Source organism: Ambystoma mexicanum, chromosome 7q (genome assembly GCF_040938575.1).
Source record: "Ambystoma mexicanum isolate Mex_15411 chromosome 7q, UKY_AmexF1_1, whole genome shotgun sequence".
Taxonomy (NCBI): domain Eukaryota; kingdom Metazoa; phylum Chordata; class Amphibia; order Caudata; family Ambystomatidae; genus Ambystoma; species Ambystoma mexicanum.
Window position 1 is genome coordinate 1124208288 of NC_090941.1, and position 14281 is coordinate 1124222568.

General features: G+C 45.5%; 1 protein-coding gene across 1 annotated transcript in view; it reads right to left on the reverse strand.

The window, feature by feature from the left end:
* The window catches only part of LOC138528212 (extracellular calcium-sensing receptor-like), an 89662-nt gene that overhangs the window by 24941 nt on the left and 50440 nt on the right, over nt 1-14281 (reverse strand). Inside the window, exon 4 of the mRNA XM_069639667.1 lies at nt 2663-2890. Within this exon, the coding sequence (XP_069495768.1) occupies nt 2663-2890 (228 nt within the window). The remainder of the gene's footprint in view (nt 1-2662; nt 2891-14281) is intronic.

The window sequence follows — 14281 nt, forward strand, 5'->3', positions numbered from 1 at the left end:
GGGGAGAAGGCAGTTCTGCAGCAATAAGAAGAAAAAGCAGAATAAGGGTAGAGGCCCGGTATAAAGAGAGGGCATGGGATCCCTCAGCCCGACATGAAGGGGGCGTGAGGACGGATAGCAGTTGTTTTGGTGTTTTTATTGTGGTGGTATCGACCGAGGAGGGGTCCAGCTTTGTTGTGTATATATATATGATTTTGTGGGATGACAGTAATGCGTGCATGGTTGGTGTGAGAGTGTGGATTATATCTGTTTTATGAAATTCAAGTGTGGGTGTGAAGACTGACGAGTGGGTCCGGGGGTAAAGAAACGGGAAAGGGGTGGGGAAGGGACATTAATGCACCACTGGATCAGAGCCTGGGTTGAGAAAAGAAGTTATGACTGAGTAGGGGCCACCAAAATAGATCTGTCGACTCGTTGGAGTATATGTGTATGGCTCTGCCTTTGTATTGGGAGAACAACTATGAAGTATCCTAAGAGGTGGGTGGCCGAGACGAGAGGAAGCATGTATAAGCCATGGGAACAAGTAATAAGGAGGCTTTGGACCATATGTACACATCTTTGGTGGCCAAGTATAAGGGGAAGAAATTGAAGAACATAAAGGAGTTCTGAAACTGTGGAGGATGGTGGATGATTTGGAGGATGTTCCCTGTGTTCCTATTCTGGTGTGATGTCAAGTCATACATTTTACATTTTTGTAGTTGACCTGTGTGTAGAGGCTCATTTGAGTTATGTGTGCCTTGCAAGGATTCAGGGGCTCATGTGGGAAAGCCACAGGTGGCAGAACGTATCTTAAAATGATAATCCTGTCATCACATGTTCACTGTTTCCTGGGGATGTAGTGACTTAGCATGTCCTCCTCATCTGTCAGCAAAATGTTGATCGATTTCCTTCCGTAAGTTCTTCACTCCTCCTTCACCACCTAAGTTGACATAGCAGCATTTTTATCCCTGGTTCAGCCATTTTGGAAATGTCTAAATTTGGACTGTGGCAGCCTTTTCCACTGTGTTAAGCAATAAGATTGGTGCAATATGGCTCTAGAATTGCACACTTTTCTGGGTGTATTTTGGAGAATGCAAACTGCTCAACTTTCATGAATAGGGTTCTTGGGGCATGTGTGCCCCCTTCTGATAGATACAGCTCTTGTGCTGCTGACTGCTGGTGCCCTCCTTCTGGCCATCTAATACATGCATTTCAGGCTTGTTCTTTAATCGCTTTTGTGAATCTGACCCTATGTCTGCAATGTGGGCAATTTGTCTTTGAAGGGATCATTATTTGTTGGCATGGAGAGCGCAGCATAGTACAATCCAATCATGGCCCACAGGTGACTAGCAGAGGGTTTGTAGTTGGTCTGCTGTCCTGTACCCTTGTTAGGAAAACATTCTGTGTAAGAAAAATAATCCTATTTACATTAAAAAAGGCCTGTGGACACATGCAGGCTCGTGCATGTTGAACTCTGGAATACTTCTATTCTGCAATCCCCATAGTCCAACTCTTGGGGTGGGTCCCTGTGAGAAAGGGCCTTTTCAACCATGCATAAGCCATTGTGTACCTTGGAGAGTATGTCTCTGTAGACCTCAAGAATCAGCATGTCTGAAGTAAAGGAGAGGCCTTGGGGACATGCTTATTTGGCTTCAATCTCTCGTCAGCAGTTCCCAGTCTCTGATCTCAAAGGCATGTCTGTGTTCCATGTTTTGGAAGCATTTTTTACAGGAGGAAGGCAATCGTTGCAACATTTTAATGAATGCAACTACTTCACCAGTTCTTTCACAATACATAACGTTGTTTATTATCAGCAGATCGGTTTTGGGTCAGACATAATGTAGAATATTAGGTATTAGGGACATTCGTTTGAACAGCATTGTAAAAACACTTTCCTTAATTCCAGCATGTGCACTTCTACACAGAACCAGATAATACGGGTAAAGAGAGAGTTGTTGATTTAAATTGATCAAATGCTAGTTGCTTATCTCCAAAGCAAAATAAAAGCGATGATAGAAAGGGTATGGGGGTAGAAGAGAGTGTGTTGGTGTGTGTGGTTGTGTATGTGTGTGTATGTCTGTTTTTTGCGCAGGTGTGTGTGTGCGTGTGTGTGCTGTGGGTGAAGGCCACTACTCAACCACTCCTGCTCTCTGCTTTATTGTATAAAGTTGCATGTGTTTATGTCCTGTAAGTTTATGGTCTACACATTTTACTGTACATACCTGTGTTTGGTGATTGCCAATATGACTGTAATTTATGTTTGGGTTCCTTTCTGTTTATTACCAAGTATATTCGGTTTATGCCATTCTGTATCCTGTAACCCGTAACCTAAGTGATGGGCCTGGAGGCCCTAGGGCCAGGTGCGCGATATAAATAAATAAAATACCAAATACAAGGCAAATAAGGCGATGCCTCTTAAGATGTCTGCGGCAGCCTCAATCCAAATCTTTTATTTTCAACTTCTTTTGGACATTCTGTTACTTGTTATGTGGGGCAGGACATTGAATGGTGCATACAACATGTGTCTGCGTTGACACAAGTTATGACGTAACAGCTGAAATGCAGATTTCTAACCCATTGCATGCCACTGTTAGAGATAAAAGAAAGTTTTTTAAAGCATCAAAGATGTCCAATTTCCATGCATTTTCTGTCATCCAAAGTGTGAGTTGAATCTATGGCTCACCTGGGAGGATCCATCACCCCATAGGATGGCACTTCTTTTGATAGTGATGTCTTGACCTTCTGGTGACCTGGAGTCAAAGGTCCCCACCTTTACGAGTCTGAAGTTATCATCCGAAGCTATCTGTACGTTGAGGATGTCGTAAGAGGCCAGGGCATCACCATTAGAGTCAAAGGAGATTCTGTCCCCACTGCCAGCCACAAAATGCAGGTTTTTCAGGTAATGAAGAATCTATGGCAAGAAAATACCAGACTTATGTTAAACAATTGAGTGGTTCCGGAATGCAAAGTTTGCATATTTGCTGCATGTGTTCCGCTGACAAGTGGGCTCATTAAAAATCTTTATAAATGACTGACTCATGAAAACACCAACAGAAAAAAATAGCCAAGTGGCAAATCCTACATACTGTGGCTATTTTGACTTGTCTGATGTGTTTAATTGTGTATTAAATCAGGAGGGCGCAGCACGGAGTGCACTCAGAGTGCTGTTAGGCTGGGATAGACCCCTGATGTCTGTTGCATCTCCATCTTGGACCTTTCTAGCATGCTACAAGATTGCGGTAAATATTAAGACATATAATACAGACTTTGTTTTTCATGCACCAGGCCATGCTCAATTCCCACAGACACAGCTTAAATAGAGACGTGTACACGCACCAGCAGACACGCACCACAGAGTGCACTCAGACTGCTGTTAGGCTGGGAGAGCCTCAGGGGTTGCCATGTCGGGGGAAACACCATCAGAGACCACTGGCAACTCCCAGCAAGAGAGGCAGAGGGCTGCCAGCTTCACTGGAGGAGAAGTTGGCATCCTGGTGGAGCAAGTCCTGGTGCATTATGATACCCTCTATGGAAGAAGACGCGCCGACAAGGATGGATGGGAGAGGATCTGGACGGACATTGTGGTTGCCATCAACGTGGAGGGGGTGGCAACCCGCGACCTACCACACGTCCGGAAGCACTTGGAGGACTTCAGGTCCAGGGCCCTCAGGAAGGCCCGGCGCATCTTGAAAGCAGTGGGTGCAGTGAGGCGCCGGGTCCACCTTACCACCAACGACATGAGGGTCCTGGAACACATTAACCCAGCGCTTCACAGACAGGTTTTCGAGAGGCAGACCGATCCGGAGTCGAGCGATAAGTGTCCCTGCGTACTCATTGGACGCAGTGCATGTTGAGGTGTGCCAGGAGTGTGCAGCTTGGATGTATGTCTGAAAAGGCCCATGTATGGATGTGTATGTGCAGGGACATGACCATGCTGCATGTGAGTCCTTTCATGTGTGATGCACATCAATGGTGTATGTGTTCCAAAGCATGACGCACAACTGCATGTGGAGATGCACACATGTTAGCATTTCTGTGTATGTACTATGGCATGGTTGGGGTTTGACACATGGATGCTAGTTCCACCTTCATGTACGTGCACGGCATACATGTGCATGTGTGTGTTTGACATGTGTGCGACTTTGATACACCATGGATGCACGTGACACAGACATGTAAGAACCCAATTTGCAGATGTGACATGGTTGCCGGTGATTGCAATGTGACAGGTGTTGGATATGTGCAGATGCATGTCTGTCTGTTGGCGTGTGTGCATGTGTTAGGCACTCCCCATGTTGCTTGTGACTTCATGCCAACCTTTGGATGTTCATGCTGTTGTGTGTGTATGGATGCTGCTACTTGCAGCACGATTCATGTTGATTTGTGCATGTGTGTGGCTTAAAATGATATGAGCGTTGGGGAGCGTGATACCATCTGTGAAGTTTGACACTGCCAATCATGTGCAACTGTCATGTGTGTATACGACCATTGTACAGTGCCCTGATGTCTGTGTTCTGTCTCTCCCTATCTGCAGCGTCGACTGATAAAGAGGGTGGAGACAGTGCTGTGGAGCATAGCGGCAGGGATCCCACCGCCAGCAGGAGACGCAAGGCCCAGATCTCCTCCCACGTTGTCATCTCTTCCGGGAGTGAGGAGTCTGGTGCCGCATCCATGGCTGCAGCTGCCGGGGGTAGGTCCAAGAGGCGGAGGTCGGAGGTGGACTCCTCGGCAGCAGAAGGGGCAGCTGAGCCCCCACAGGGTCCTATGGAGGAAGATGGCACAGAGTCATCCAGGTTGGTGGGGGGTTCGGTTGAGGAGGAAGGCCCACGCACAGGGCCTGGAGCGGGGATTCCACTGGTGCTAGTGCTGAAGTCCAGGGGCAGGGACAGAAGGCAGCACAGGCCGCCGCAGAGGTGCCTGTGTGTAATCCTGTCCCCGATCCTGTGACTGCATCATCCCGCACCAGCAGGGATGCCTTCTTCCAGACCCATTTTCAGGGAGGGGATACGCACACAACAACTGGCCTGCCTCTCCCTGCGGACGTGGCAGTCCGTGACCGTGTTGAGCTTGTCCTAGTTGGGATAGCGTTGCATCAATGTGGTATTCGGAGTACCTCATTGACCATGTCGGCCTACTCGAAGAGGTCACCAAGGCTGGGTTCCTCCGTGTGCTGGATCTTCTAGCGACCCCCTCCTCAACTGAACCCCCTATGCGCCAGTCATCCTCCGTGCCATCTCCCTGCCCAAGTATCACCTGGGCACCCTGTGGAGCTGCCCCTGAGCCAGCGACCAGGCTGGTGGAGGACACATCCCTGCCACAGTCGGGAGTCGGAGGGCCTGCAGGGGTGGCCACCCCACCAACTGGACCCCAGCAAGAGGAGGATGTGCAGGCATCAACAGGCAGGGCACAGGCATGGCAGCAGCAGGCTCAAGGTGGGAGTGATGATGGCTCGGGGCCATCAACATCACAGGGGCAGGCATCGGCCGGAGGGCAGGAGGACCCTGGATTGGGAGTGTCTTCTGTGTCGCAGCGGTTGGGCCAGCAGATAGATGCGGAGCGGCGGCGGGCAGAGGAGGCACGGCTCACTATGGTCAGGGCGGAGAACTCCATGCGCAGGGCATTGAGGCAGGCTGAGTGCCTCGAGGCAACTCGCAGGGAGTTGGAGGAGGCCATGGCTGCATCCCTGCGAGACCTCGAGGCCAGGGAAGAGGCACACCTCCGGGACTTTGAAGAGGAGTTCGATGATGCCCTTGTTAGGGAGAATTCTCATTTATGGCTAATTTCCCTCACCTAGTGAGTCCCCAAGCAGCTTTGCTGAACTTTTGGAGTTTATTTATTTCCACTTGTAAGAGTGTGAGCTTTTCCCTGACTCTTACCTATGTTTTGCCATGTGTATTTCTCTGTTTTTGTGATTGAGGACTCTGAAGTACATCACTTCAGTAGCCCCCCTTGTTTTGTGTGTCACACAGCACCTTCAGTGCAGTGGCACAGGGTTGTCTTTGAGACTTCCCCCCGACTCCATTTCTGAGGCTGACTAAAGTCCCCCAGAAACGAGTACAGTTGCCATTAACTTTACTTAGTCAATCTACCACAGATCCAGTACACCCCATCTTCCATGGAGTACTGGAAAGGGTTAATTCACATACCTTTTTATCTGTACCTCCTAGAGCATTGTTTCGCTCTTTTAACATTTAGACTTGGCTGGTGGCAGTGGTATCTACCCTAACTTTTCTACCGCGATTATATTAGATAAACGTGCTATCGTTTTTGGCTATTATATTAGCCTCGAACATAAACCTGCTTGACCAAATCGTCTTTCTTTTGGCTCCGGTTTGGTTTATTCGCCATTTCTTTTTTTTAAAGTCCTTCTTGTGTTTTACTTTGCGCAGCAACCTATGTTTGTCTTCTTTGTTCACTGTCTTTTGGCGCGGTTCTGCTCAGAAGCCCTCCACCAGGCGCCTGGGTGTCTAGGTGGGCTGAATGTGAGGGAGGGGTGTAGTCACCCCCTGCACAGGGTATCCTAGGAAACCCAAGTTGCACTTTGCCATGATTGGCATAGGTGGTTGTCCAGGCTGTACAACCCCCCCCTGCTGGGTGATTTACAGCCAGGCTGTGTGAATGGGCATAAAAGTCAGGTCTCTTGGGCTAGAAGTCAGAGAGTCGCCACTGAAACTACAAGGAACCGAAGAGAAGCAGAGAGAACGACGACTGCTTCAACTACCCCGTCCCAGTGAAGCCCTGCTGCAGTCCTGAGCTATCTACCCTTCAACGACTAAGAGAAGATCCAGTCCGGAGTCTTCTTCCCTTGAGCTTGGTGGGGATAACCAGCTCATCTTCCACTGCCAGAGGATCCTCTTCCTTGGTTGCAATCGCTGCACGCTGCTGTAGTGGTCCGGATAGCCACCTGAAGAGCCTCTCCTGTTTTTAAGGAGCGCACCTTTTATTCATTGTCGCTGCTGCCGGCTTCATCCCTGTGTGGTGCAGACCCCCTTCAGATGTCCTCCTTCACAACGAAGCTCCAGGAATCGTGGGTCTGCGGGAAACCAACAGGAACAACTGCCAGGGCATCAGCTGCACCATTGGAATAAGGTACTGTTTTCTGCTTGAAGAAACTGGGTGAACCCCTTTTCTTCATCTCCAAGGCTCGCCCTTGTCTTTCCTCCTTCTTATAACTTTTGCTTCCGAAAATTGACAATATCGAAGTACTCTTGGCTACGTTGAATCGTGAACTGTCTGACTGTGTGATCTTTGGCAACAGGTCCTCGGTGTCACTTGACCCTGGCTCCGGCCCTTTGACTTTTGAACTCCTGTCTCTGAGTGTTTCTCAATTCTGTCTGCCTAACCAAATATAGCCTGTGATTTTTGCCCCCAACTCCCTCTGGGTATCTCAGGTGCTAAGTGTGTTTTTGCCCCGGTAGCATTTCATGTCACGGATACGCGTTTAATTAGTAGATCGAACTGTCAAAAAGTGATCGCAATCGTATTCACGGTAACCTGTTTTGTTTGTAACACTGGTTCATCCAAAAACAGGGTACTTACCTTGAGACATACTGTACAAAGTGAATTGGTTAGTTGTAGTATATTTGACGTGTGGTTTGTGTTTAAGTTTAATAGAAGTGTGTTTATAACAAAAGGTTTAAAAATAAATGTACTTATATTTTTTACCTGAAACCTTGAGTCTGTGTTTGCTTGAGTCACAGTAATTGTGGTCCCTTTGTGTAATCTCTGCTGCTGCTCATATACTCTTGAGATAAGCCTGGCTGCTCCGCCACTGCTACCACTCTGACATAGTAGTACAGGCTTGTACCAAAGGTAAAACTTGTATTGCCACCTGTAGTCTTAATTGTGTGTAGTGGTCCCTAAGGGCACTGCACAGGATTCTGCCCGGAAATCAAAGAGTGAGCCATAGGACTTGCCCGCCACCTTTGTACATAGTTCTTTAGTGGTAGGTTTTCTTTGTTTTTTCTTTTTTTTTGAGTTAATGAACTTCACTTCATGTATATCGTTTTTTATTCCTAGGACTTTTTGGTAGGTTTCATTTGTTTTCGGGATCATGGACCCTTTGGATTTGGAATGTATGTAGTTGAAGACTTGTACATACTTTCTTTTTTGACATTTTCCATGGATCAATGGTTTTATTTTTTTGGGATTTTTTTCATAATGACATTGGCGATGGACCAATTTTCTTTTTTCATGCCGTGGATTTTTGTTTTTCATTGGATTTTCTGGTTTTTTGGTAATATCTGTCATTGTTTATTGATTTTCAAGTTTGATTTTCTTTATGTAAGTTCATTAGGTTTTTAATACATTTATTCTAGCTTCATGATTGGGGTTGTGTACTATCATTGGTTTTGTGCATGTCTCAATGAACATTGTCTCAGTCATGCCCCGGAGGCAGCCCATTCAACCTCCCCATGCACCGCAGGCAGCCCATCCACCCTGGGCATGCCCCGCAGGCAGCCCATTCACCCTTCCCATGCCCCGCAGGTAGCCCATAACCCCAGTCCATGCCATGCAAGCAGCCCACTCAACCTCCTCATGCGCCACAGGCAGCCCATCCACCCTGGGCAAGCCCTGCAGTCAGCCCATTCACCCTCCCCATGCCCCGCAGCCAGCCCATCACCCCAGTCCATGCCCCGCAGGCAGCCCATTCAACCTCCCCATGCGCCGCAGGCAGCCCATCCACCCTGGGCATGCCCCGCAGGCAGCCATCCACGCTCCCCATGCCCCGCAGGCAGCCCACACCACAGGGGGCCCTTTTCCACACAATTTACCTGGCGCGCGGGGTACATGTATTCCGGTGGTGCGCAGGGAGTTTCACACGCGGTTTCGCTAGCGCGGGCGGGGTACGTGCATTCCAGGGGTGCGCGTAGAGTTTCACACACGAATTCGTTAGCGCGTGCGGGGTACATGTATTCCGGGGTGCATGGGGAGTTTTCCATGCATTTTCACTGGCGCGAGCAGGGTACGTATATTCCGGGGGTGCGCAGGGAGTCTTCCATGCGTTTACGGTGGCGCAAGCGGGGTACGTGTATTACGAGGGGTGCACGGGGAGTTTTCCACGCATTTTCGTGCTTGGGGGGCTGTATGCTGGTCCCCTGGCCTTTGCGCCATGTACTGGATTTGTGCAATGTTTTGGCGCACGGGGCGGGGTTGAGGGCGTTACTGGCGCTGCTGCAGGGCCACTGCGCCACTTTGCGTCACGGCTGGTTATGGATGTTAAAATCCATGAATACACTGTGCACTGAAATGGGTTTTGGCGCACGCGGCTGGCGCAGTCTGTGCGCCAGCCGCATGCACCACTTGTGCACCAAATTCTATGAATTATCCCCTTTGTTTTTTATGCATCAGGCCATGCCCCCTAACCCGCAGACACAGATTAAGTAGAGACTTGTGCACGCACTAGCGCACACCATGGAGTGCACGCATAGTGCTGTTAGGCTGGGAGAGATCCCTGGTGACTGTTGGATCTTCATCTTGGACCCTCTACCATGCTACAAGGTACTATCAAGGAATGGATTTTGAGCTTTGCTGGTGCTCCAACAAGACTTGGAATCTAATTGACTTTTCTCTCATATTTCCAGACTCCGGTAAATATTGTGACATATAAAAGAGACCTTGTTTTTAAGCATCAGGCCATTCCCCCTTCCCACCGCCACAGCTTAAATAGAGACTTGCGCACGCACCAGCACACATGTAATACAGTGTGCAATCAGAGTGCTGTTAGGCTGTTGGGCGGTTGGTGTTGGGTGTCCTGGAGTGTTTTCCTCTATTCTCCTTATCAGGTATTGTGTCCCTTTTAGTTGCTGTATCTAATAGAGGGCCAACAAAAAAAGGTTGAGTCTGTGGGTCATTAGTATTCCTGACTTCCTAGTTAAGTCCTGCCTAGATTTATTGGATAAATTGATCCTCTGAGATCTTGAGAGTGTTGTCGAACTAAGATATATTTGTTACCACGCTGGCAATTATGAAAAGATGTCAACTGAGGAGTAATGTAAAAACCTCTAGCAAATATCCTCATGGTGCGGTGGGAGCCAAGAAAGTGATTGTTAAAAGGCAAAAAAAACATGAATGACAAAACTCAGAAAGATGTTGTTTCTTGTGATATTATTCAGATAGTGGTGAGGCAAAATGACATCTTATTTAAACCCAAGCATAAAGAAATTCCTCCACCCGTATCAACGGTGGCTGTAGTGCACTCGATGGGTGCACTACATGAGAATGATGATGGGCCTCATTCCGAGTATGGCGGTAAGGGATAGCGGCCACCGCTAACGAGAGCGGTGGCGGTAATCCCTTACCGCCATACTCCGAGTTCCCTTTGTGCCATGGAGGTTTTAACACCTGCTTTTAGCAGGTGTTAAAAACCATGGCGCTAAGGGACCTTGATGTTAATTACGCCACCGTAATTTACGGTGGCGTAATTAACGCCTTCCCCACTCCCATTATGCCCTATGGGGCAAGAATGGGAATGGAGAAGGGTAAATGGGGATTGGGGAATTACCGCCCCGCCAACCTTGGAATGGGGCGGTAATTCCGCCATCCACCAAGGCGCTGCCGGTCCGGGTACGGCGTCAACCAAGGCGTTAATAGCGCCATTGGTTAGCGCCGTACTCGGAATGAGGCCCGATATCTGTGAAATCGAACCAATTGATAATAATTCCATGTTAAATATGTGCTTAAAATTAAAAAACATGTCTGAGGTGTTGAATGTGCAAACTTCTTAATATACCAGAGGTTCCATCGTCCTCTAATGTGGTCTCGGCTACTAATCTAAACAGAACTCCAGACTTGAATGAGATTGCAGCTAAAGTCTATGCCTCGTCCCATATAGAAGAGGATTATTTTTCTTCCTCTGAGTCCTCAGAGGAGGAAATGTTTTGTGAACAAGAATATTTAAAAATCTTGAAAGCACTCTTTACTATGTGTAATTCCATATTTAAGGATCAACAAGTTATGAAAGAGGGTTTCACTGGATTAGTGGATGTGATCTTAAATATTCCAAACCCTATACTTGGTTTCCTGATATAACGGTTGTCAATCATGGTGAAGAAGTAGGAGCAACAAATGATATTGAGACAAGTTCAGCTTGTTTGAATGATGCAGAGCCAATTCTCACGGCACATTATGAAATCAATGTGTACATTGATAAAGCAACCTTATCGTTGCCCATATATAAATAAAAAGGGAAAGGGGGTATTGGGAAGAAATTTCTAGTTGATAGTAAATGTGTGGGTAAGCAAGGTTCTATTGTGACTTGGCTGGATACGAAGGCTGATGTATCGGATCATAAGAATAAGGTGCAGATCATACAACAATAAGATGTAGAACTGATGGAAATGTGTCTTTTATAGAATGCTATGATGTAGATGATTGGGATAGTACTGACGATGCAGAAATGGTCTGAGTCATAGGACTAAATGGATTGACTATAGAGCCTGGAATAAAAGATATTTAATTTCCTATTGAGTCCAGGACAACAATGGTTAACATTGTTGATACTTATGCCTCTAAAGATAGCCCTCTTTTAAATAGGAGATAGTGCTGGAACTATTACATCAGACTCCGGATCTCAAAGCTATAACAACTAATTATATTACTTTAGGTGAAATCCCTTCATCAGCTTGGGAATACAATTGGGTGATATTCGATTAAGTGTCTCCAATTGTATCTGAATGTATATTGCTATACGCCAATGTATTCAAGGAGATGGGTTATGAAATTATAAGGTTGGAAGATGAGGTCTCCAGGCCTACTGAAATAGTTTTTTTTAAAACAACAGAAAGGAGTCAGACCCCGGGTCTATGAGCTTTGAGAACATAGTACAAATAAATTCTGGAAGGATTAAACGCAGATGGTTGGCTCCTACCATCTAAGGATAAAGTATTTCTGACTAGAGGGAACAGTGATGAAATAGAATGACAGGAAAAAGTGGTCCGCGAAAGAATATATCTGTTAACATGGAACTGTAGGGGTTACCATTCCCTTCTATCAAACAGTAGTGTTTTGTCACTTCTGTTGAGTGTGGACTTGTTTGCCATTCAGGAAACATGTTTAATCCATAAATTCACACTCAATGGTTATCAAATAATCCAATGAATGGCCAAACGCTCCAAGTTTCGCCGTCCGTCTGGTGGTCTATTGTTGAGAGTTTAAAATCTTTTAGGTCTCAAGGAATATTGCCCATTTGGGAAACATCCTTGTGTTCTTGCAGCATTTCTAGTGTGACAGCTAAATAGTGCAGAGCAAAATATACGTAATATTAATGTTTACAATCTTCCTAATGATCAGTATACTGGAGCTGTGATTGAGGAAGTGGAGAACATTATTGATGAGTGGACTAGGGCCAATGATAAGTCTCCCTATATCATTATGGGGGACTTAGATTATGCAGGATTTAGGCCAAAGGGGTCTGATCTAAGTCAGTTCTTATCTATGGAAAAAACCTTCAGGGTGCCACTCTATTACACGGGATGGATGAGTACACTAGACCAATGAATCTATGGGCCTCATTTACATACACTAACCATCTAATCCAATTATGCCATGATCATTTGGAGACCGGTACCAGTCCGTGTACATGGTCTGCGAGGAATAAGTCCTTGAGGATAGATGATATACTCTTCCCTAACTCAATGTCCGATATTGTGGGTCAATTATGTCTCAGGCCTACTACTGCCAGTGATCATGTAGTTAAGACATTTTACATACTATCTGAAGATAATGTGAAAGATTCTACCTCTGGTGGTTGTATGTTAAATCCAGGTGGCAATAGATTATATAGGTCTGTTAAAAATATTGAGAGATATATGTTCTTTGTTGATAACCAATTGTATGTAAAATCTCTCATGGGCAATATAGAGTTGAATACTTTTAACCTAATTTCTGAGATGGTGAAAGAATGTATACATACATTTCCTAGTTGTTTCTCCCAAAAAACTACAATGATGAGGAAAACGTATGACGGTTATAGCCAGAGCTAAAAGGAGATATACTAAGGAAATAAAGGTTGCTAAGAGGGCTATAAGTAATGTCCCAATATTGAAGGAAAAAATATCTATTTGAAAACTAATTATCAAAATTACATTAAAAGACATAAGGCCTCTGAGTCAGCAATTAAGTGGTTTCATCTACGTAATATACTCAAACCGACAGACGGACAGAGATTTTGGGATCTGTTTAAATCACACTGTAACAGTTACAATAAGGTAAAAAAAAGAAATCAATCGAATATTGGAGATGGTTTGGATTGAATATATCATTCAACTGTAGCATAGATTTGATTATACTCACGATAAGAAGCAAAAGGTAGCGAATGTCGGTGGCTTGGCTATCTTAAAGTTTGATGTTTAGAGGCTTGAAAAGATAATAGCCAAGCTGAAAGCCATCTAGATCACCTGGTCCAGACGGCATTCCTAATTTGATATACAAGCACAGTCCGCTTTTCTGGGCAAGAATGTTTTCTGATCTATTTACCACAGTTGTTAATACGGGATGTATGCCTATTAGCTGGAAAGCCTCTATATTGATTCTGTTTTTTAAAAAGGGTGCCAGAGATTATCGTAACAATTATCAATTGCTTGCCATGTCTGATGCATGCTCTAAAATATTTGCCCAAGTCTGCTGGCAGAATTCAATATTTGGATAAAAAAAGAACAACATGCTTCCTAAACAGCATTGGGCTTCAGATAAGGCATGGGTATTATATCAAGTGTATGGACTCTATGGTACTTAGTCCAGGAGAGTATTAAAAAAAGAGATACATCTCTATACTTATGCTTCATTGACTTTAAGAGAGCTTTTGATACAGCGGACAGAGCGATCATGTGGTCTAAATTGAGAGGGAGGAATCTAAGTGTTGTATTTTATACAGGAGCTGTATTCTGATAATGTGGTTCAAATGTAGTTAAATCAAGAGGGTGGCATGAGTGAAATGATTGTAACTAACTTTGGTCTTAAACAAGGTTGCCCTCTTGCACCAACGCTTTACAACTTATATGTATTCTAAAGAAAAGCCATAATGTTCCTCTCAGAATAGGTAATCGACAAATAAGTTGGATTGCATATGTCGATGACTACCTCCTGATATGCCAAACCCCTATTGGGTTACTGCGCAGAAAGCATAGGTTGAGTCAATACTCAAAGTATAATAATCTAATAAGCAATTGTAACAAAACAAAAATGATGAGGGTTTGTTCGCATAAGAGAAAATCTTTTAAAGGTATCTGGAAAATGGAGAATGGGACTATTGAGGTTGTTCATACGTATACATAACTGGGAATCATTAGTTTGGATTCATTGA